Below are 24,244 nucleotides of genomic sequence, written 5' to 3'. Positions count from 1 at the left end.
TCGATATAATAAATGCTACTGCCACAACTGTTGGACATGACTGCCACGCTGTCACAGCTTTCCAGTTCAACCAGGGAAATTTTCACCAACTCATTCACCCTGACGCACACAGCATTTATTTCCTGTTTACTGGCAATCAAAAGAAGTAAGTTACACAGAGGGAGGAGCTGTGTTTAAGGAAAAAAATTAAAAAGGACAGACAGGAAGGTGGGGCAAGAAAGTTTAAAATCACATACGGGTGAAATTCAAGAAACAACCCTGGAGAGTCTCAGACAAACCAGTGAAAGCAAACAAGCCGAGGATACATCAGACTCTTAAAGAAGCATCAGCACGCAGCACGGTGATGTTACTGCTACTACTCATCTTCTCACTGACAGGTAAAAAGATAACTAACACTTGTTAATACAACAGACTACTGAATGTTACATTACAATACATATGCTGCTGGTGATTATGTGTTTTGGAATGGTTTAAGCTTTTTATTTTTATTTTTATTTTTTTTCAATTTCTTACTTTTTAAGTCTGTTCATATATTTTAAAAATGGCAAAAAGGTTTTTACAACTCAATCAAACAATCACATTTTAATCATATATAATATATAAATAGAAAAACTAAAATTGTGCTCATGCACGTTAATAAAATATACCATCTTAAAAATGTTAACATTAATTATGTGCACCATTTTTTTTCTTTTACATAACACATCTTCACCTTGTTTATTAAAGCTTTTAGGAAGTAAAACGTCTGATTGGATAATCTCGGGTCGTACCATCTGAACATAGCACCCTGAGTCTATCGCTACAACAAACACTGAATTTAAATAGTTACATGGATGAGACATCATGAACCAGGCAACAAATCAAAAACAGGTCTTAGTGTACAAATATCTTTGTGGTATAAGAAGTGCTAAAAATTGTATTTCTCTCATACATTTCAAGAACAAACATGCGTGCATGAAATTAATGTTGACTTTGACTACGTGGCTGCAGCTCCAGATTCTTACAAAGAGATTTTTTTCATTTTCAGGTTGTGAATCTGAAGTGAGAGCATGTCACCATCGATGGGCTGAAATCACCTGCAAATATCCTGAAACAAATAACATATATCAGTACACTGATGTAGTTCTTTCCAATGGAACACCTGTACAAACCTCTAAGAAGGACGTGTGGGAAGAAAATGGCAGATTTTGCCTCTACCATGATACAAAAAATAAAAATCTCAAGGTTGCAATAAAACATGTTAAAGAGCGAGAGTTTGGGAAGTACAGGTGCAGGTTTTTTCAAAGATCGAACTTATCTGACATACAGGAAGGAAAACTGGAGACTGGTAAGAAATATCATCATCATCACCATCATCCTTGTGTCAGACACCAGACGAGGCACACACAGGAAATCAGAATATTTGATTAAAAAAATCGATACAGAATAAAACAGGAGTTTCGGAAACACTGGGAACTTTTTTTCTGGCTCATGAGCAGTCCTGAGCTGCAGTACAAACTTTTCTAAAACATTTCCACAGTTAGTGAGTCCCCATCTATTCAAAGTAATGGAGCCAAGGACATTTCAAAAAGTCACCTGAACATAAAAGAAACTTGACAAGTCCTTAAAATAAACTGCTTTAATTCTCTGATTTGTTTACAGAGCATATAAACTGCCCGCGAACATATCTCAGCGTGTACAGAACAGCGAACAGCACCATCACATGTGATTATCCAGATGTTTACGAGTCCCACATAAAGTTCTTCTGTAAAAAGAACCGTTTTACCTGTGAGGACATTTTATCAACGTCAAAAGGGACGTTTACTCGCACAGGCAGCAGCCGTGCCTTTAACATTTCCATCAGTCATGTGACCTCACAGGATGCTGGTGATTACTGGTGTGGAGTGGAATCAAATGATGGAAGTTACAGATTATCACACACACAAATACACCTGAAAGTTATAGGTGAGTATTCCACATGTTCAGTATCACAGGTTTAAATGATAAAAGCTGGCTGATAAGCTGAAGGCAAATATTTGTCTTTTTGTCTTCAGATATTGAACCTTTGCCATCAACTATTGGGCAGAACTTCACATACCAGTGTAAGTACAACCGGGATGCCTCCTCATGTATAAAATTCATCTGCAAAGGAGAAGATTCAACTGTATGCAAACAGCTAGTAACCACCACAGAGCCTGACGTGAACCAGAGATTTATAATGAAAGAGAACAACGGGAGTATCACCATTACAGTGAGAGAAGTAACAGCAAACGATAGTGGGATATACTGGTGTGGAGCAAGAGTCCCTCACAAACACAATCAAACACATGACGACTTCTTTGATGGGTTTAATTTGACTCTAGGTAAGTTGTGCTGTTTGTTGTGTGGGTGACTGTCAAGATCAACCTATCAAAGAAAATATATGTCACTTTTTAAGACATTTGCTTGTAGTCAGTCAGAAATCAAAAGGAAATGTGAGGTAACACAGACTGTTTTCTCCTGGACTATAAGTGGAATATTTGGGCTATGCTACAAACATAATTAACAGCAATAGCAGTGTAATATTTTGTGATATAACAACATCACGTCTTTAGTTTCCCTAGTGCACATAAGAATGGATAGAAATTAAGAAAGGCTTTAAGGTACTGGTTAATCATAAATAAAAGTTTCTTTTAAATTTTACTGTGTGACAGTCCTGTGCAGGCTTAACCTGTAGAGTTACAAGGTTTAGTAACAAAATACCAGCATTTTAAATATTACACTTAAGCTAGGACACTTTTGTCTTTGCATTTGTCTTATGTTGCATCACCACATAAGTCCTCCTTTCCCAATATTGTGTCATCAGTGATAGCAAATCCTTGGGAAAAGTGAAAAATGCCCTAATTATATTTGCCCTAATATGCAGCCTGCAAGCTGCAAGCAGATGATGAAATTTTCCCTTTTCTCTAACATATCATCAGAAATATCCCAAATTTCCTTAAAATATGACATAATTTTAAAAGGTTGATCTCCCACCCCTACTAACTTATACTTAAAAGTGCAGTCAAGACCTTTAGTTAATTATTTAACATCAATATTATCGATAATGATCTACACCAGAAACTGTGTATTAAAAACATACATTGGTTTCTAGACTTTTGAAGTCTGACTGATAAGGTTTTGGGTGCCACCATGTTCCATACACTGTAACAATGAAACACACAGAAACACATCTGCTTATTAGACTGCTAATGCTAGCATTCTATTACCTGCATGGTGTGCACCACATAGCAGGCTGTACAAATCTGTTCAGTCACGCACACCTCAAATGCTACTGAAAGGTCTGGATCAGAACTAGTGAAAGTCAGGTCAAGGGATTAATTAATAGGTGCATTATTTGCATCGGTTACAAAGTCTGCAAAAGTATATTCTGCAAAAGCACTTGACAAAGTTCACTGTATGAATGTAATAACCTCTGAGGCTGTTGCTGTTTATGCTTCAGTCTTCCTGCACCACCTTCACCACCTGCAGAGGTGTGACGTGAATATTTACAGGTTTATCTTGATGAACATTCATTTTCCTATATATATTTAATATGAAGGGGAAATCTCAGAACACAATACTTTTTAGAAAAACTTTTCCCTCACAGTGCAGTCTTCTTGATATTCAAGGAAAACATATAACACGTTCACAGCGTCAGTGTTTTCACCTGGGAGGGCACTAGTCCTAGAGTCCATCAGCCTTAAACATCTTTACTTAGCACAGTTTAATCTGCACGATATCTGAAACTCTCTGTAACTAGCTTTACTGCAACAGAAGAATTTAGTTTAGAGATGTTATTATAATGTCTAGTGTCTGTACTGCTGAACCTTTGACGATATGTTGCTGTGCAGGATGTGAAAAATGATTTCAAAATATTTCTGTCTCAAAACAAACAAAAAACCCCAAACAGATTCTCATCGTTTGATCTTTTTCTTAAAGGAATAAGACTTAATATTCAAAATTGTGTGTTTTGCATATTAACGTCAGTTGTTTCAGTTATATAAGACATACGACTTTCTGAACACTCTCCTTTTCTTCAAGGTCTGAAACAAGGAAGTATTCTCCATCCACATGAGAATAAGAATTTTGGTGAGAGTGTACATTTACTATCTCGCAGAAAACAAACAGACATTTTCACGACATCCTCGGACAGTGTTGTGTGATGATTGCATGTGAATCAGTTTCCAGTCATCCTGACTCTTTTTGTTTTTTCTGAGGCAGTCGTTGTGTTGACCGTCTGTATGGCTTTTCTGCTGCCAGTGCTGCTGATGGTTGTGATAGTTTTGATCCTTATTTACAAACGTAAGTTCATTTATCACTTACCTTCATTTTTACATCTATATCTAATCATACATCTGGCAGAAAGTTGCCGTGAGCAGGGGGGCAGACAGGTGAGATTTCCAGATCTAAGATGTCAAGACGGAGTTAGCAGCAGAAGGCGGTGGTTAGTTTCTAGCAGGTAAAAAGTTGGCGAGAAGGACCAGTGACAGAGGAGGCCGAACAGCACTACAGTGGTACTAACAATCTGGCGGAAAGTGAAGGTCTCAGCCGGTCCTTAAATACTGACAGGTTATTACTAGAGATGAGCCGTAGTTGAGGGAAGCTGGATGTGAGAATCGGAGCTTCCGGAGTGCATTGTGGAAAAATATGCCAAACAGCAACACACACACTGGATCCTGACAGATGTCAAATGAAGAGCTAGTTAAGTCTCAGTTCAGTCATGTGTCGAAATGAATCTACGTTGTTCTGTTTCTTTTCGATTTCTCAGGCCTTTCATCTTCAAAGGATACAGGAAGTGAAGCAACAGCACAGTATATCAAAGAGGTGAGTGAATGGTGCTCTATGTGTGACTGTGGCAGTGTGCTATGATCCATGCAATCACAGGGAGGTTTCTGATGCAGTACCATATACTTGGCTGCCAGCAACCACATGCCAACCAATCAGTCAATGCATATTTTTTTCCTAAAGACCTGTGGTTGCCAGGGGGGTCACTGACACCTCTCTAGTCCACTGTGTCCAGGGAATTAGCAGTTTCCTGGCAACTGCCAGCACCAACAGCAACCAGTCAGAGAATACACATGAAAGTAGAGTCACTGCCACATCATCACTCGCCAGTCTCTAGACCTGTGCGGCCGAGGCCTGACCTTATAGTACCTGCTAACACTGACTGATTGAAAGCTCTCCCAAGTAAAAAAAAATAGTGAACTGATTTAATGGATGCATGATTAATAATCCCTGGTTTAGCTTTTTTGGCCATTTTCATATCATTTTATTTGCCAGCGTTCTGAACTAAGCATTGCTTAACAGTTTTAGCAACACCAATTTGAATTTCAAGATGTACAGATAATGATTGATGGTAAACCTCATCAGATCAAATATAAACAGTTCAAACTGTATTTTCTTCTCCTCTTTCTGGCAAGGACAATATCTATGAAGAAATAGAGGAGCATTTCCAGAGTCCAGGCTCAGAATATGCCACAAACACAGTTTATCTCACCGTCGATCATCCTACAAACCATCCTGCCTCACTCCATTACTCCACCATCAACTTTCCGATCAGCTCTGACATAGCTGCTGCTGAGACACTGATCCTCACACCCAGCTCATCGGCCTGCAAATATTCGACTGTGAAGCACAGCACGAGTCTGACGACGTCGACTGCCACACACCCACCCAGACCTCCACAGGAGCCTCTCTACTCAAAAGTCAACAAGTTGAAGCCAAGACAGAAATAAGGTCTGTGAAGAAATATGAAATACATTGACTGATTTATGTCAAATCGTGTATAGTAATTAAAAAAAACAAAGAGGTGCAAAACAAGTGTATCAAAATGTTGGCAACATGCTCCCAAACTGAAAAGGAAGTGCGCTGACGTAGAGCGTGACATGTTTTGAAACCAGTCTGATAAGGTGAAACTTGCGGTGTTCTGTTGCGTAGATAAATTCTGTCTACATTTCCTTCCTTGAGGTGTTTTTAGTTACAAAATATGAATCTTCTTGCATGCGTTTCTTGTTTGTCCTTGTGCTTTCATGAATGCTGGTAGGATTCACACAATACTGTAATATTTTTATGGTCACAGTTTCCACATTTCTTAGTGGAATCTTGTGATATTTGGAAATGATAAAAATAGGTTAAATCCAAGATTTGAAATCTATTTTCAAATTAAACTGAAAATGTCTTTAATCTCTTGGCGTGGTTATGTTTAACTTAAAAGACTCCATATTCAGCAAAAAAGCCTTGATCATGTTCATGCTGCAGTAAGTCAGAGTAAGCCTTTACCTCAAACTGAATTAAATAAAAATTACAGAAAAGTTTATTTAAATACACATAGCAGCATCATTTTTAATAAAATGATATCAGGATGCTGAGCCTCCACTGGTTTAAATCTGCACTCTCCATCATTCTCCCTTTTAGACTCTCCCTGATGCAATCCACCCCTGTCAACCTCAAACCCACCTCAGCTGGAAACATCCAAACCTCAGTCTACATCCTCACCACCACCACCTAGACTCTGGTGGGTCCTGTCCTAAAACTGCTGGGATTGTGTTCTGCCATGATGAGCTGCTGGAGTCTGACTGCCAAATACAATCATTTCTCTATGTCAGTAAATCATGTTCTTTTAAGTGAACTCTCCTTATTGAAACACTTTTGAGACACATCCCTGGTGTCCTTTTAACAACCCCACAGACTGCAGTGATGGGAATAACGGCGTTACTTTTTCAAGCAGCTGCGCGCGCTCCCGCGGACGGTAATCACGATCACTGTCTCGCACAACACCTGGAGCTCAGGGGGCAAAACAATCACATGAGTGCTGCTGTTTGACTGAGGAAGAATAAAGTAGTCGTGGTAAGCCAATCACATGACCACTTCAAGACAAAGCAACAAGGTGATATATACCAGTCTATAAACTGTGTTGATAGGCCAGTAAAACCAGAGTCATGATAAAAAATATATACGCGGCGTTTTTTCCTCAATAGTTTCGTCACGTTTACTGTCTAAGGACAGCGCAGCGAGACCTCTCTGCTTATGAGCAAAAAAACAAACAAAAAACACCCAAAGTTTTAGGAGTGACGCGAGAGAGAGAGAGTTTTGAGATGTGAGAGATTTGAGAGATTAGCGTGTTTGGAGTGTGTAGTTAATGTGTTGTCTTGTGTAGTTAGTGTGTAGTGTTGTGGATAGTTTTGTGTTGTGTGTCAGAACAATGCTGTCTCCAGGTAGAAACAGGAGTGATACACCTGCTGCTGTCAGACCTGCAGGTATCAGGCTGTGATGTTCTCCTTTATAGTGGACAGAAATAATTTTTTTGGAGTGGCACAAATAATTTGTGTGACATGTTATTGAATGTAGAACAGCTGATTGTTGTGTAAATAGTTTGAAATGGTTATTTAAAAAATCAAGGTAAAAGGTAAATGGCTGCAAATAACTTTGTTGTTTGCAAAACTTGTACATAGGATTTTAAAATTGACAATTTATATTTGCATTTAAAGTTATGAAATATGATTCAATAAACATGTTTGTGGTTGTTACAGTAAAAAATATAAGTTTTTCTACTCTGTTTTTATGTTTTTTTGTCTGACTTTAGATCAATTGTGTTAATACAGTCAGTCAAAATGAAAACATGACTGTAAATTCAGACACGTGAGGTTGTGCTGAGTAGAATGATACCAAACAAGACAAAGTAAATAGTTTTTAAAGGTGAAATGTGGAGGAAACATCAAAAGTAGTTAAAAATGGCCAATTATACCCTGGAACCCAGAGGGTTAAACATTTTTAAGTACCGCAATAGTTACTTTTCAGGGAATTAGTTACTTTTAGAATATTGTAACTCAGTTACTAACTCAGTTACTTTTTGAAGAAGTAACTAGTAACTATAATTAATTACTTTTTCAAAGTAACTTGCCCAACACTGACAGACTGTACATATGAACAATTCACAAACGATTTCAGCATTTGTCTTCTAAGTCACTTGTGCCAATGTTGAATGATTTGCATTTTACAGGGATCACAGAAAAACCTCAGCTAGAGGTTCAGATTACTTGGTATGTTTTACTGGGGAGAATGAGACAGATGTGCTGTGGGTGCTACTTTTTACAACATCTGAGGTTAGTTTAACACAACAAGATCACTGTTTAGAGCAAAAATTAATTACTTAAAAACACTGTCTTTGTTTAACTGGTGATATTTCCATGCATAAGGTTGATGGGGAAGTGGCAGCAGGCACGTTTAGACAAAGCTGTGAGAAAATGTTCTTGTCTCATTTTTCCCATCATATTGTTCTCACTCCAGTGTTATTTGAGGGTCGCCAACCTTGCAGCTAAAGCATACAGTGTACATTATCTGTACTGAGATGGAGTGAAGTCCAGTCCACTAATGCCACCTGCAGTAAAGAGCCATTATCTAGAACCAGATTAACTTCCGACACATCTTTACTTGGCTTACTGATCAGATTTTAAATCCCATTTCATGTACCATACATCTGAAACTTTGAACACTTTTCTGTTCCTGCTTCTTGTAAGTAAACTATTACCTAAATAAAATGTTGTTGTGTATTTATTTTGAGCTGACACCAATGAGAAAACACATGTCTGTTTATACACCTTGAGCTTTAGAAATCATAACTCCTATCATTTGGTTCTTAGTTCTTACTTGGTGGTACAAGCAAGAACTAACCCAACTAACATCAACTGTACCAACCTGATTCAAACCTGTTTTTAATATCTATAATCAAACAAAATGATATATAAATGACATATATAAGTATGATGGGCCGTCTGGACCAAAAATGCCAGGGCTGGTTTCTTTTTTGCCATGTCGGAGTTGCACAGCAGTTGCACAGCAGTTGCACAGCAGTTGCACAGCAATCAGCAGTTAAATTAACATGTCATTTGTCGATCTAGACGGAAAAAAGTTCTTCAAAATTAGTTTGAAAATTTAATGAACGATGCAAGCTGGTAGATTGGGAAACCAGCAGAACCATCATAGATACATTTATATTAATCATACGTACAATTCATCATAATATTAATATTACTACAGCTTTACTACTACTATATTTATAGTATAGTAGTATAGTTGCAGACTTTTATTTCCCCCATAAAGTTAGCTTAGTACTGTCAAACAGGAGCCGCCTTTATATGTTGAAATCCATGAGGCTCAGTTTACATTACTGAACTGTGCAAACAAAAGAAACCCGTCTCCTTCTAACTGATAAAAGCAGTTTTCTATAATACCTACAAACTGCTATTTTTGTCACGCAGTTTCAAGACTTCCTGTTAATCAAAGCGTGATATGATTCTCCACCACACACGCCATTTATTTCCTGTTTACCACCAATTAGAGGAAGCAACATACAAAGCGGAAGGAGCTGTTTAAGACAAAAAAAATGGACAGATTGAAAAGTGGGGCAGGAAGATTTTAGGTAACTTAAAACCGAAATTAATGAAAGATCACTGCAGACCAACGGCCTGAGGAGGGGAAAAGACATCAGGAAACAAACCGCAGATAAATAATTCAGACTTCAAGATCTTAAACAAACATCCAAAACCAGATAATGAAGTTTCTGCTGCTACTCGTCCTCTCAATAACAACAGGTACAAACATTCATTTGCTAACACATTAACACTCAGAGTTTATCTGAATGTATAATATTATATATAACAAACATATTTTTGATGTGGTGTAATCTTTTTTAAGACCGCTTAACACTAAAGGGATGCAAACTGTATGTAGAAACAGTCTGACAGTGAACCTGAAGGAAATCCAGCTGCAAATAATAAAATACTCAGACTCACAAACTGAACAATAATTTTGAAAAGACAGTGTACAATATTTTAATTTACTTAAAAGTTTGCTGTCACATACACACAGTTGTGATAATCATAAACACACAATTAATGATGAATTTAAACATTTACATGTGGTGCAGGGACAATTCTTAATATGTGCAAATTTTATAAAAATCATCATGTTAAACATATCACTGTGGTGCAAATATATTATTTCTGTGGGATAAGAAATACTAAATAATGCCTTTCATTCTTCTTCATCACTTCATCTACTATCTAGTAAAAATCTAGTAATTTCTGTGACACAAATGTCTATCTTTAGTTTTTTTTATGTGAAAAAAATGGGTTCACAGTAAAAGAAAACAATCTCTGCATTAACAAACCATTTCTGTTTTATAATTATAGGACGTACATTTTTCTGTCACTTTTTTATTATTATTATTATTAATTATTTCTTACAATATAAGCTCAAATATTTGTGCTGACAGCATTTCTTTATTAGGTCCAGAAAAACTGAGACGTGCTGGACTGGAAGGGCAGTTTCACTTATGTCTGAACCATGAAATGATTACCAGAATATTTTTTTTAACTGGAGCATTTATTAAACTTTCTGACAATTGAAGAAATACTTTAATTTGTATATTTGCTAATTCTGGCATTTTTTTCTGTTTATTACTTAAAAATGTATTATGCACATTTTTTTTTAGATTTTTCAAGAGGACTCACACTGATGATATAGAAGTCACAAAATCTCACATATCAAACGTGAGACACTATAGAGGTTAAGATCAAACCGGACTGCGTGTAGCTGACAGTGTAAAATGAGAATGAGATTCCTTTTGGAGAACATGATGTAATATAACAGTTTCTTTGATTTGCAGGTTGTGAGGTCAGCTTTGGAATGAAAGCATGTCACCAAGGATGGTTTCAAGACACCTGCAAATATCCTGAAATAAATAAATCACATCAAGACAATGATATAGTCGATTCCAATGAAACAACCATTCAAAGCTCTGAGAAAGATGTGTGGGAAACTGAAGGCAGATTTTACCATGATACAAATAGGAAAAATCACCAGGCAGCCATTAAAGACCTTAAAGATAAGTGTAAATTAAACCGAAGATCAAATTCGACTGACAGAAAAGACGAGGAACCAGAACCTGGTAAGAAATGTAGCACGTCTATCATTATTATTATTAGTAGTAGTAGTAGTAGTATTATAAAAATGAACTGGATCATGAGAGACCTAAGAGATCTATTCCCCATGTATTTCAAATCATTGCCAAAAGACTTAGGAAAATTAATTTGAACATGAAAGAAGCATTCCAAGTCCTCATAAGATGACAAATATTTGATTTCACTGTTTTGTTTACAGAGCTTGAGAGCTGCCAACGAACACTGAATCTCATTTTGTACAAGAAAACATGTGACTCTCCTGGAGATGATTACATGTCTGGGTTCACGTTTTTCTGCAGACAGAACAATTTCACCTGTGAAGATATTTTATTAAAAAATCATCCTCAAAAGTCGAAAGGATTAATTATTCTCACCAGCCATGGCTTTAGCGCCTCTATCAGTCATGTGTCCCAATGGGATACTGGTGTCTACTGGTGCGCAGTGGTATCAAATAAGGGAAGATTTTCACTCAAACAAGTAAAAATTAACCTCTTAACCCCAGCGCCCCTATGTGAGTATTACGCATTTTCAGCTTCTGAGTTTCAAATACACAAAAACAAGTCTCAAATATATCATGTTTTTCTTTTTTTCTATTTTCTACTCCTATAGATGCAATAAAGAAATCAGCCACTGTTGGACAGAACTTCACCTACTGGTGTAAATACAAACAGGATATCTCCTCACTTAAAAAATTTTTCTGTAAGGGAGACGAGTCATCTATATGTAAGCCTCTCATAAACAACATAAACAGGTTTTCTATGAATGATAACCATAGAAAGAATAACCTTACTATAACAATGAGAGAAATAACATTAGATGACAGTGGGACATACTGGTGTGGAGCAGAAAGACCCGACAACCAAACAAGCAACGTTTTCTTTGGCAGATTGTTCCTGACTGTAGGTGAGTCACGATTTTTATATTATTTCAAATTATAATAATTCCGTAAGGACTATCAACAAAATGAGTCACTTTGAGATGTACAGTAAACCACAAAAGGAGTTCCATGACAGGAATTCTTAAAACATATTTAAACTTAGTTTCTAACGTAAAAAGCTAAAGTTTGCCCAAACATGAAAGATGGATGTGTCCACTGACCTGTCATCTGTTTCTTTCTAAACTTTTTAAAAGTCTGAATGTTTGGATTTTGGACACCGTCAGGTTGTTTTTTGGAACCAGAGGTGATCATACTTACATAATATGATGGAGTGCAAAATTATTAGTTAATTCTAGCAAGCTGCAATTTTGAACTATATGACTGCAACACACAAATATCTGTTCATCAATGCTGAGAAGGACTATAATGCTATAAATGTACTAATGAAATAGTGCAAACGTGGATGATCTGCACCACACAAAAGGTGCTGCAGTCACAGCAGCTGCTAACTGTGAGAAATCCAATTATTATTTTAAAAAGAGTTACCCGCATACAGCTGATGTGAAGAAAGGGATTTTTAGTAGCAGCCGTCCCTGTTTTAAGACCGGATGTACAGTTGTACATTTCCCGTAACTTTATTTTGCAGTCAGTTGCTACTGTGAAGACGGACTCCAAAATCATGTCCAAAATACAAAGAGCAGAAGGTGGGAACAATCACCATTGCTGTGTCATAAAAAATCTAATGATCAATTTTGATGTTTGAAGAGTGTGCAATCGATTGTTTGTTTACACCACTCAACAAAAGCAGAACTGCATTACAGAATCAGAAGACACATCGTCCACATTCAGAAGCACATCTCTGTATAGTGACAGTTATTATGATTTAAACAGGCAAATGTTCAGTATTCAAGCTAAAGGTGAACAATAGTCAAACCAGATGTTCCCCCGTTATGTCGATATCAGCTAGTCAAGTACACACCTACACAGCATGTTAACAAACCGTGAAAAAAAGCCACACAAAAAATGAACGATTGCTGGTAAAGGGTTTTACACATTAGTATTTACAAAGGGTATGTTGTGACTTACCTTCAAAATTACAGCGGTCCTTCACTATAACATGGTTCACCTTTTGCGGCCTCGCTATTTCGCTGATTTTTATTAGTGCACTTTTGCATTTTTATTTTTTTTACAGTGCATTGTGTTCTGCTTCCTAATCAGTTGTAGATCATTGTCGATCTCCTCCGTGCCGTCTCTCCTGTACAGAATCGCTACATCGATCGCTAGCAGTGTGACTCTGAAGTGCAATACTGTATGTTTGTAAGTTTCCCCCCAATAAACACAATGCCGACGAAACGTTTTTCAAAGGCACCTGCGGTAGCATCCAAAAGGCAGAGGAAGCGCAAAAAGTTGGACTTCTGATTCATTAGTGTTGAATTCTCTCGCAGCTGCTCTATTCCCATGCTCTGGACCTGAAAACTGGGTTTGATCTTTGGTTTCATTCAATAATACTGGACTTATCTTTCTACAAAGGTTTGAACCTTGAGAGAAATGTAAATTGCTGTTGATTCATCCATTTGGTTGACTTGTTTTGGGAAACCTGACTGTAAACAAGGCATGAATATCGCACTGGAAACAAAGCGCTATACAGTTTTCCCACCGGAAGCAGCATATGCTAAGGTGCACATAGTCTATTAGAGGAACTATAGATTGTGTTAGTTCCACATTGGCATCATTTATTATCCCCAAAGTTTGCTGCTTGATCAACACACTTAGTCTTGATTTTAAACCACATGGTCGTTCTCTAAGTGGAGTGACTGAAATAAATAATTGTTTGTTCTCACTACGAACATGATAAACTGATTTCCAACCAAGACCCATTCCTGTAAAAAGTCAGTTCTGTTATCATAACTCTAACAGCAACACAGCTCAGCAGTAGCATGTACAGCTGCTGCTGTTTTTGTTTTCATTTCCTGCACCTCCTGTAACCCACAGAAATGCAATAGCAGGAAATTATCAGCCACAACTGAAATCGCTGACATCGCTTCAGTTTTGAAATTCTTTTTTTAAATCTTTGTCTTCTGTCATTTAAAATGTAGTTTAAATTAACCTCATCAAGTTCACATTTTTCAGGGTAATGCAACACTGACAACGACACTTCCTATTCATAAAACATTGTCTATTTTTTCAGCGACACTGGTTTGACACAGTGTAGTTTGCGGACTTCTTCAGTGGTTTTCATTACATTGTAGGCTCCCTGATAGTCAACAATTTCCAAGATATTGGGTTTTCTTTCTTTTGTTTTTAATTTAAGGTGATTCTTTAAGTGGCTCCATGGTGCAATACTTTACAAATGCATCTAAAACACAAAAGATTCTCAGTTCATGAGTGGGAGGAGACACAAACTGCAGGGTTACATCAGCAAGGGTGTCTGGTATAATAACTCAAGACATGCCAAATCAAATATCTGAAATGTATTTAAAAGTTGTTTTTTTAAAGTTTTAAAAGCAAAAAAAATGTTTAGCAGTAGAACTCAATGATATAGGTTTTTATTTCATATGTTTCACTTAAAGAAAAGAAAAGGCTTTAATGACGAGGACTGTCTCTTGTTGTTCAAGGCGAGTCTTTCATGCAAAATTTCAGGGTACAACATAAAAGCACACAAACTGTCACAAAGCATCTTTGTACTGAGTTGAGCAAAAGCTTTTTTAGCATTATAAATCACCGTGCGTTTTAGTAGTCATTCATGTTGCTGTACCTAGAGTGCTGTGTGGAAGTCTGAGGTAACACACACACACACAACTTTTTTGTAACTATTGTGTAAACCTCAGAAAAAAGCAATCAGGATCATTAATCAAGCTGGATTTAGAGACCACACTAATGTTCTACTTTTAAAGACTAAAATCATGAAGTTCATGGAATTCATAAAATATAAAACTGCCAAATTATATACATGTATAATTATGATATGTTATGTTATGTTACTCTGTTATGTACAGAGGATGTTGTTTTCCACAGAGAATAACCTGGGGCGAAATCTGAAGACTTAATGATAACAGTTAAAACCTGTTGTGTTTCCATTTGTGGAGTAAAACTGTGGAACATTGGGTTTTTTTTATTTTAAAACCTGCTTTTAGAAAAAGAAGAAATTAATGAAATTGATGACTGATTGTATACATTATTATGCAAATTCATATCAGATTCCTATCTAGCGTTATATTTATACATAGATTTTTCATTTCTTTTTCCTCTTATTTTGTGTGTGGGGTGAGTGTTTACAAGCACTGAGGGGAAGTGGGGGTAATGATGAATATCAAATCAAATTAAATCACTTTTAGTGTCACATCACGTGCAGGTACACTGGTACAGTACATGTGAGTGAAATTCTTGTGTGCGAGCTTCACAAGCAACAGAGGTGTGCAAAAATACAATAACATAAGAACAAGCAAAATATAAGAATGGCTAAATCTGAGAGTTATATGAATAAATATATGTACAATATAAGAGTGTATATGCCTTACTGAATGTGTATACTAAATATGTATATTTACGTGTCTGTATATGTGTGTGTGTGTGTGTGTGTGTGTGTGTGTGTGTGTGTGTGTGTGTGTGTGTGTGTGTAATATTACAAATTAAATAGAGTAAACAATAAAATAAAATATATAAAATACACAGAGGTTGGTAGTAGGATATTGAGCAAAACAAGTGGCATTAATGTACAGTATGGAGTGCATAATGTTGAAGTTCCAGTAGTGAAGGCGAGGTGTCTATGAAGTGTTCAGCAGTCTGATTGCCTGATGGAAAAAGTTTTCTCTCAGTCTGCTGGTTCGGGATCGGATACTGAATATGGTGAATTGATAGCGTGTTCAACATCGGGTAGGAAGTATGTACATACATGTTGTCTGTGAAGGTTCTCAGTCATCCAGGTCATCGTAGTCAAAGGAGTTTGCAAAGAAAAGCGTCTGGACTTCTTTAAGTTACTTGAAGACGTTTCACCTCTCATCCGAGAAGCTTCTTCAGTTCTAAGGTCAAATGGTGGAGAATCCCAGATATAAACCTAGTGGGAGTAACCCCCCACAGAGGGACAAAAGGACCCCCTGATGATCCTCTAATCGCCTGAGCCAAGGTGTGGAATTGGGTGTGGGTCACAATCAGCCAGAGTTTCGGGTGGGTTCATTGTGAAACCTGGCCCCACCTTATCATGCGAATTCCTGAGGGCAGATGGCCCAGGATGTGAGTGGGCGTTAAGGCGTCTGGGAAGGGATCTCAAAACTGGATTATAGATGGCAGAGAGTTGGTGTCGTAAACCCCGCCTCTGTTCAAAGATGGTCGCTCACAGTGGACATAGATGGCTTCTTTCACTCCTCTTTCAAACCATCTGTCCTCTCTGTCCAAAATGTGAACATTGGCATCCTCGAAAGAGTGTCCTTTATCCTTAAGATGCAGATGGACTGCTGAGTCTTGTCCTGTGGAGGTGGCTCTTCTATGTTGTGCCATGCGCTTGTGAAGTGGCTGTTTGGTCTCTCCAATGTAGAGGTCTGGGCATTCCTCGCTGCACTGTACAGCATACACCACATTGTTAAGTCTGTGTTTTGGCGTTTTATCTTTCGGGTGAACCAGTTTTTTTGCTGCTCAGACAAAAAACTGGTGAAGATGAAGTCCAGATGCTTTTCTTTGCAAGCTCCTTTGACTACATACATGTTCCTACTCCATAATTGAGTGGGTATTTGATGCCCTTTATATTTTGTTTATTTTGTGTTAGTAAGTGTATACATTTGTCATGAGCAAGATGGCCCCTGTTTGTTTACTTTTCATGTTGTGCTAGTGTCTTTGCTACACTTTTGTCCAGCGCACTTCGCATTTATGATCTCCATGCGTTATTGGCAATCAAATCTGCTATGGATAATTTTCAGAGTCAACGAAACAAGGTTGTTTTCCCACCGCCGTTTGAGCGCGGCGCAGCACCCGGTTTACCTCCATTCTTGCTGGTCAGCTCTTTTTTGCTTCCAAGGCCTCATCGGAGGAAGCAGAGAACTTGGTCTTCAGGGGCTTACTCTTGGGCTGCTGCTGGTAAGATACGCCAGAAACTTGTTGGAGCTGGATTAATCCCCACGACTCCCTGTGTTTACCATCCGGGCTGTCACCTGAAAGCATGGAAAGCCACGGCTCATTGCAGTAGGAACCCTGATTTGCTGTGTGGCTTACCACATTGTGCGGACTCTACCCCTGTCCCGGTGGGATGCAAAAAGTGAATTGATGCCCGCTCAATTGCCAACAAGTCTTATATTTTAAATGACTTGTTCTGTGCAAAGAAGCTTGACTTCATGTTTATGAGACGTGGCAACGTGAGAATGAAGTCTCACGTCTTTTAGAGCTTTGTCCCGCAGACTGTTCATTTCTCTGTGCACCTCTGATATCTGGACGAGGAGGTGGAACAGCTGTAATTTTTAAAAAGACATTTTTATGCCAGATGATCTCTTTGAGCTGTTACAATTCTTTCGAGATGATCATGATAAAAATTGGAAGAGATTAGCCCCTCTACGGTATCTTAATTTATCGTCCACCTGGGTCTGCTGCAGCTTTTCTTTCAGACTTGCAAGAACTTTTAACTTCCACTATTAAACTGGTCATGGTCATCATTGTTTGAGACTTCAACATTCATGCAGAGGACTCATCAAATAGTACAACTAAGGAATTCCTGAGCATCATGCACTCTTTTAATTTTGTTCAGCATGTATCAGCCCCTACTCACACTGCATGGCATACTCTGGACTTGGTCTTCACTTATGGCATTTCCCTTGACCAGTTGGATTTAAATGACGTCGTTTTTAGCGATCATAAGACAGTCTCTTTTGATGTATCTGTCAACTCAGAGTCTCTTCCACAAGGGTTTATTAGGCGCAGGCGTTTTATTGATGACTTTTATTTCTAAATGTTCTCCCTTTTTTGATTTTAAGACTTCTTTTGACGATGTTGAGCTCCACATTAACTCTTTTAATGAACACTATCTTGCCATTCTCCATCAGGTTGCTCCTTTTGAAACTAGGCATTGTTCTGTTCGGTCCCGTACACCCTGGTTAAATAATCAATCTTGTGGTCTTCGACGCTCCTGTCAGAAAGCAGAGCGTCTCTGGAAGTTCACTGGTCTGGTTGTCCATCGTGAGCAATTCAAAGATCTTCTTCACTTATAAAACGAGTCTGTGAAAAAGGCTAGATCCTCTTATTTCAATAATCTTATAAATCGTCATAAGAATAACTCAAGAATTCTATTTGATACCATCAACAGTATTGTTTCTCCTCCAACTCAGCATGCTCAGTTACTTTCTGATTAAGATTGTAATACTTTTCTCCATCACTTTGTAAATAAGGTGATGGACTTGAGATCCAAAATCTCCTAAAGTGCCTCCCCTTATGAAGATGCCCCTCGGTGTCCTGGGTCATGTACTTCCTTTTCTCCAATCACACTTAATGATTTAATTACAGTGATAGGTAAAATGAAATCCTCACCATTACTTCCCTTTGTCCTGTCTGGGACTCTCAGCAGCATTGGTCCCACATTGCTATCCGTCATCAACAGCACACTGAGGCAAGGTTGTGTTCCATCCTATTTTAAACATGCTGAGGTAACTCCTCTATTGAAAAAACAGCTCTACTAGTAATTACCAGCCTATTTCAAAATTGCCATTTTTAAGCAAATTACTGTAAAGAAATGTAGAAAATCTGTTCAGGTCCTTAGTATGCAGATTATAGATTGCTGACCCTTTTCAGTCTGGCTTTCAAAAGCATCACTCCACTGAGACTGCTCTCTTAAGGGTCTATAATGATTTATTAATGGCTTCTGATGCAGGGGATTGTTCTGTGATCGTTTTGCTTGACCTCAGTGCAGCCTTTGATACCATCCATCCATCCATTCGCTTCCACTTATCCTTGTCAGGGCGCTGGAGCCTATCCCAGCTGTCATAGGGCGAGAGGCGGGGTACACTCTGGACAGTTCGCATGTCTGTCGCAGTGCTAACACACAGGGATAGACAATCATTCGCACTCACATTCGCTCCTGCATTTTCACCTATAGGCAATTTAGATTTTTCAATTAACCTATCCCCACAAAGTGCATGTCTTTGGACTGTGGGAGGAAGCCGGAGTACCCGGGGAGAACCCACGCTGTGAGGTAACAGTGCTAACCACCATGCTGCCTTTGATACCATTGACCATAAAATTCTACTTAACAAGTTGAAGGTTTTGGCTGGCCTATCTGGATCTGCCTGGTTTTCTTCCTAATTATCAGATAGGACCTTTTCTGTTAGGACTGACAGGTTTACCTCTAACATTACCCCCCTAACCTGTGGGGTTCCACAGGGTTCAGTTTTGGGTCTATTATGATTTTCTTTTTATATTCTTCCTTTAGCTGGCATAATTCAATCTTATTATGTCTATGCCGATGACATTCAGCTGCATATGTCCTTTAAGCCTCACCAGCTGGGTAGGCTGTCCACCTTAGTCCAGTGTTTAACTCAAATCTCTGATTGGCTTTCTAACAATTACCTTATTTTAAACAAAAATAAAACAGAGACCATGACTGTAGCTCCTTAAGAACTACAGTCTAAAATCAGTCAAGTTATTGCCTCTTTCTTTCCTTCTGCCAAGTCAAATATTCAAAATCTTGGAGTAAGCTTTGATTCTTCTCTGGACCTCCTTCCTGCTTCTTTCATTTAAGGAACATTTCTAAACTCCAACATATGGGTTCCTCAGCTGAATTATAAAACATTGTTCATGTATTTGTGTCATCGTGTTTAGATTATTGTAGCGCCCTGTTTACCAGCTTGGACAAATCATCTCTTTCTCGCCTCTAAGCTATACAAAATGCAGCGGCCAGGCTACTACCATGCTCTAGCAAGCGTGCTCACATTACCCCCATTTTATATTATTTACATTGGCTCCCAATAGATTTTAGAATTCGTTTTAAAATTCTTGTTTTAACATAGAGCACTAAATGGCCATGCCCCAGATTATTTATCCAAGCTTCTTATAAAAGCACACAGCCCCACTCCCCCCCATCATCCTGACTGACACCCCCATCACCTCTGTGGACTCATTCCGCTTCCTGGGTACCACCATCACCCAGGACCTGAAGTGGGAGCCCACCATCACCTCCGTCATCAAGAAAGCCCAGCAGAGGATGTACTTCCTGAGGCAGCTGAAGAAATTCAACCTGCCAACACGGACGATGATGCAATTCTACACTCCAATCATTGAGTCCATCCTCACCTCCTCCATCACCGTGTGGTTTGCTGGAGCCACTATCAGGGACAAACAGAGACTGCAGCGTGTTGTGTGCTCTGCTGAGAAGGTGATTGGCTGCAGACTCCCATCTCTGCAGGACCTGTACACCTCCAGGACTCTGCGGCGTGCAGCCTGGATCTCAGCTGACCCTTCTCACCCTGGACACAGTCTGTTTGACCTGCTCCCCTCAGGTAGGAGGCTCCGGTCCATTCGCACCAGAACCTCTCGCCATAAGAACAGTTTCTTCCCCTCTGCTGTTGGACACATGAACAATAACCATATGACTGTTCCCGCCACTAACACATGACCCTACGCTGTGTCACTGCATCATTCCATGTTTGGCACTGATCACCACCTGCACTCATGTATATATCTTTCTACGTAACACTCTTAATTCTTATTCTCATGTATATATCTCATGTATATCTCATGCATATATCTTTCTACGTAGCACTTTTAATTCTTATTCTTACTTTTATTTTTTCATGTCTATTTAAGCGCAACTTATGACACTATGTTTGCACTGAAGCACCGCAGCAATTTCCTGATGTTGTAAACCTGCTCAACATTTGGCAATAAACCCCTTTCTGATTCTGATTCTGATTCTGAAAATACACCACTGCCTGTTGTCTTTGGTTCCAGGCTCAGAGTTTGTTGGTTGTTCCCCGAACATGACTGAACATTGCATATGCATTTATATTTGATTTGTTTGTCTTATATGAAGAAAATAAAACGTTTTTCCTCATGAACAGATGCAAACACAGCACCTGATGCAGCTTCTAAAAGTCATGGTAAGAGATTACACTTAATGTTTTAATTCTTGGTTGTCACTACGAACATGATAAACTGAGTTCCAACCAAGACCCATTCCATACATTTAATGTTTTAAAACTGTTGCTGAACACGAGTGAGGTGAAGATGTTCACGAGGTTTAAAAAGAACAGTTTCATTTAAATTTCTCTACAGTCTCAAATAAAATTACACAAGCGTCCACAGTCTGGGAGATAAAGCCATGCTGACTTTTTGTTTGCCTTCATTTCCTCAGATGTAGTGATTGTTGTGATCGTCTGTGTCACTTTGCTGCTGCTGCTGCTGCTGGTGTTTGTGATAGTCTTGATCCTTATCTACAAACGTAAGTACATTTTATTATTCATTTGTGGAGCACAGAACGACCATCACTTCCTTCCCTGTGTTTTGTACATATGATGTCTAAAATCCCACAGCAGACAGGATGATGTTAGCAGCTTCTATTCATTTTTATTTGCTTTTTGAAATTGATATTTTAATATGTAATATGTAAATACTACATTATCAATGAAACTCTTACAGTTCTTTCTTTAAAGGTCATGGAGCTGGTGGAAGAAATTGAATTTATTTTTATGAGATTTGTAGAAATTTGATCAATTTGCACTATTTCTTTTCTGTTTGGCAGGAATTTCAAAATTACAAAACACAGGAAATGAAGCAGCTGTGCAGAATATAAAAGAGGTGAGTGACTTAGGCTGTGTCATGTGTCATGTCTGTTCACTGTATTGCATTGTAATGTATTAGTATTATTAATGTAATGCCTCAGAAGTCTGATGGTTGAGCTGGGAGTGACTCCTCAGTTGAGCTTGTTACAGTAACAATAACTAAGCATTAAGTTGGAAAAGCAGAGATATGAAGGATTTTTCTCTCTTTAGAAAAGGTAGAACCTTTAATTCATCAGTGCTTGCTGTTTTTGTTTGAAAACACAGCTGCAGCGCACTCACATCCAGAGCCTGGATAAAGCTCTTAAACATGTCTTACAGTTTTACTACTATTTACATTCACAGCTGTGGAGTGTTAAGTCAGGCTTGGTGGGACTGCTATATCTTTATGAACTGGAAGTCTGACTTGAGCCAGTTCAAGATACCTGATTTAAAATGGAACACAAGTCAGAGTTGTCACAGATCTAACTATAAAATCTATATGGATGAATTGTAAAAAGTCAGAATCAGGATAACTATTCTTTTATTGTCATTAAACATCAGATGTTCAACGAAATTAGAAGCAACTCCCAGCTGCAGCATTTTGAATAGATAACAATAAAAACACAACCTATGGGTATTGCACTTGTCACACTTGTTGCTGGAGTGAGCAGGTCAGTCTGTAGCGTAGAGGGTGTAGAGCAGTGGGCTCAGCACACACACTCGTGGGGAGCCACTGCTCAGTGCACAACTGGAGGAGAGGCGGGGACCTCCATAGAGCTGTCATACTTGGAGAAACTATACAGTGAGACCAAAACCACTTTTTGTTCAGGCGTTTTAATCCTGTATTGGTGATCATTATAACGTGGTAGTTTATGGAGATTACCTTGCTTTTGGGTTAAGGTGCAGGTGGAGAGAAGCTCAAGTTTCTGGCACTTTTGGGTGGGGATTTTTCAGCTGGGTTGCTTCTTGCTTTCATGTGATGAAGCCCATTTTACCAATGAAAATGTGATTGTTAGAGGAAACCAGTTTCTTAATGATCTTGTGTGAATATGCTCAAGAAATTATGACCTAACCATTGCCAGATCAGTGCATCAATGTTAAGTTGTAGCCAGCTGGCTAACTGGATCTTGCTTGATAATGTTATCACAAGAAAAGTCACAATTGAAATGAGTTGGCCAGGAATTTTATTTGCGCTTTGCATGGAAAAGGCTTCCTGTTAGATCAAATATAAACTGTTCAACGGTGTGTTTTCATTCTTTCCTGCAGGAGAATATCTATGAAGAGTTCCAGGAGCACCTTGAGTATCCAGACTCAGAAACTGCAACAAACACAGTTTATCTCACTGTGAATCCCCCAAACCAGCCTGACTCACTGCATTACTCTACCATCAACTTTCAAAGCAGGTCTAACAGAGCTGGTGGTGAGACACCGACTGTCAAACCCAGCTCCTCTGCCTACAAATATTCTGCTGTGACGTTCAGCAAACATCCGACCAACTCATCTGTTAATCAGCTACACAGACCTACAGAGGAGTCTTTGTACTCCAGAGTCAAAAGGACGGGAAAAAACTAAAACGGGAATTAGAGTTCATTTCTCTTGTTAGAAATGTATAAATTACAGAACCTGCATGGCCAAGAATTCAGGTCATTACATCTGTGTTAAATCACTCAACTAATGTGAGGACTTGCGATCTTTTTACACTGATCCATACTGAGCTCTTAGATATCAACTGGTAGAGTCCCAGCGATACAAGGCACACTTGATGCTGCTTTGTTTGAACAGGCGTTCCCGCTGACCAGCCTGTTTGGACTTTGGGATTAGACTTGTTCAAGTTTAAACCCATCATGGGTTGGCTCAGGCAGCCTGGGCTGGGGTGTAGACGTGTGTTTCAGCTAACTAACATTAGCAAAAGTCAAATTCAGGTTACTGTAAATATTATTTAAGCAATGATTTAAAAAATCCTAAACAGTCCTGATTTTTATCTTTCGATCACTCAATGTCATCTATCTGGAAAAGTGCACACATTACTCTGCTGTACAACCACAGTGTCACTCTTGATATCAACAAAAATCAAAAATTATTTCTATAGCACATAATAATGCAACAAAGTTGATCAAAGTGCTTTGCAGTTGGTCAGACCAATAGTATAAGACAGTTAGAATAAAAACAGTCAAGAAGGAGGGCGAGAAAACAATATGGGTAAACAGCATAACTAGCCACGAAATTACCAACTAGTTTGAATTAAAAGCCAGACTAAAACAAGAAGTTTTAAGATGCAATTTAAATGACTGGATGGAGTCGAAGGAACAAATATAAGGAGCGAGGTTATTCTAGAGTCAGGGTGCTACGATAGCAAAGGCCTGATCACCTCCGGACTTCAGACGAGACCTCGGTTGCGTCAGGAGCATCTGATTGGAAGATCTTAGTGCTCTATTAGGAATATACAAATGGAGGAGTTCAGACAGATAGCTGGGAGCCAAATTGTTTAGAATTTAAAAGGTAAGCAAGATAATTTTGAAATTGATACGATCTTCAACAGGGAGCCAGTGTAAGTTGACTAAAACTAGTATGATTTGACAGCTGCGTTTTGAACTAACTGGAGCCGGTGAAGAGAAGAGAAGAATATGGGCGGCCCGAGTAGAGGGAATTTCTTCCCTACCTTCCCTTTTTCAATTAGA

The 24,244-nt window shown here is 38.5% G+C and overlaps 2 protein-coding genes across 3 annotated transcripts; both read left to right on the top strand.

Annotated features, from left to right (window-relative positions):
• Window positions 1-233: 233 nt before the first annotated feature.
• On the top strand, window positions 234-8,523 carry LOC147331580 (polymeric immunoglobulin receptor-like). The gene is made up of 9 exons (XM_086293981.1): window positions 234-377; window positions 1,028-1,327; window positions 1,642-1,944; window positions 2,034-2,342; window positions 4,042-4,089; window positions 4,222-4,302; window positions 4,769-4,824; window positions 5,421-5,736; window positions 6,415-8,523. The coding sequence occupies exons 1-8, from the start codon at window positions 344-346 to the stop codon at window positions 5,733-5,735; spliced, it is 1,446 nt and encodes a 481-aa protein (XP_086150107.1). The 5' UTR covers window positions 234-343; the 3' UTR covers window position 5,736; window positions 6,415-8,523.
• A 944-nt stretch (window positions 8,524-9,467) lies between these two features.
• Window positions 9,468-24,244, top strand: LOC147331579 (uncharacterized). Of its 2 annotated transcripts, XM_086294389.1 has the most exons (9): window positions 9,468-9,590; window positions 10,667-10,948; window positions 11,161-11,472; window positions 11,571-11,864; window positions 12,042-12,047; window positions 20,868-20,906; window positions 21,161-21,247; window positions 21,548-21,603; window positions 22,833-24,244. In XM_086294389.1, exons 1-9 carry the CDS (start codon window positions 9,551-9,553, stop codon window positions 23,136-23,138), a joined length of 1,422 nt encoding a protein of 473 aa, XP_086150515.1. In that variant the 5' UTR covers window positions 9,468-9,550; the 3' UTR covers window positions 23,139-24,244. The 2 variants fall into 2 exon arrangements, with proteins under 2 accessions (XP_086150515.1, XP_086150514.1); XM_086294388.1 differs by lacking the exon at window positions 12,042-12,047.

This window comes from Aulonocara sp. 'chitande type north' Nkhata Bay, linkage group LG5 (assembly GCF_057382095.1).
Source record: "Aulonocara sp. 'chitande type north' Nkhata Bay isolate Kocher_YH1m ecotype deep benthic linkage group LG5, A_spYH_male_GT1.1, whole genome shotgun sequence".
Taxonomy (NCBI): domain Eukaryota; kingdom Metazoa; phylum Chordata; class Actinopteri; order Cichliformes; family Cichlidae; genus Aulonocara; species Aulonocara sp. 'chitande type north' Nkhata Bay.
The sequence above is the reverse complement of the archived record's forward strand: the minus strand, read 5'-3'. Positions and strand labels throughout refer to the sequence as shown.

Bases quoted from the DNA above. Each gene is read 5' to 3' on its own strand.
- LOC147331580 (XM_086293981.1), top strand. From the start codon at position 344: ATGTTACTGCTACTACTCATCTTCTCACTGACAG. The intron at 2,343-4,041 runs GTAAGTTGTGCT...CTTTTCTTCAAG, and splicing joins TGGGTTTAATTTGACTCTAG to GTCTGAAACAAGGAAGTATT. The intron at 4,303-4,768 runs GTAAGTTCATTT...TCGATTTCTCAG, and splicing joins TTTGATCCTTATTTACAAAC to GCCTTTCATCTTCAAAGGAT.
- LOC147331579 (XM_086294389.1), top strand. From the start codon at position 9,551: ATGAAGTTTCTGCTGCTACTCGTCCTCTCAATAACAACAG. The intron at 9,591-10,666 runs GTACAAACATTC...TTTGATTTGCAG, and splicing joins CGTCCTCTCAATAACAACAG to GTTGTGAGGTCAGCTTTGGA. The intron at 11,473-11,570 runs GTGAGTATTACG...CTACTCCTATAG, and splicing joins CTTAACCCCAGCGCCCCTAT to ATGCAATAAAGAAATCAGCC.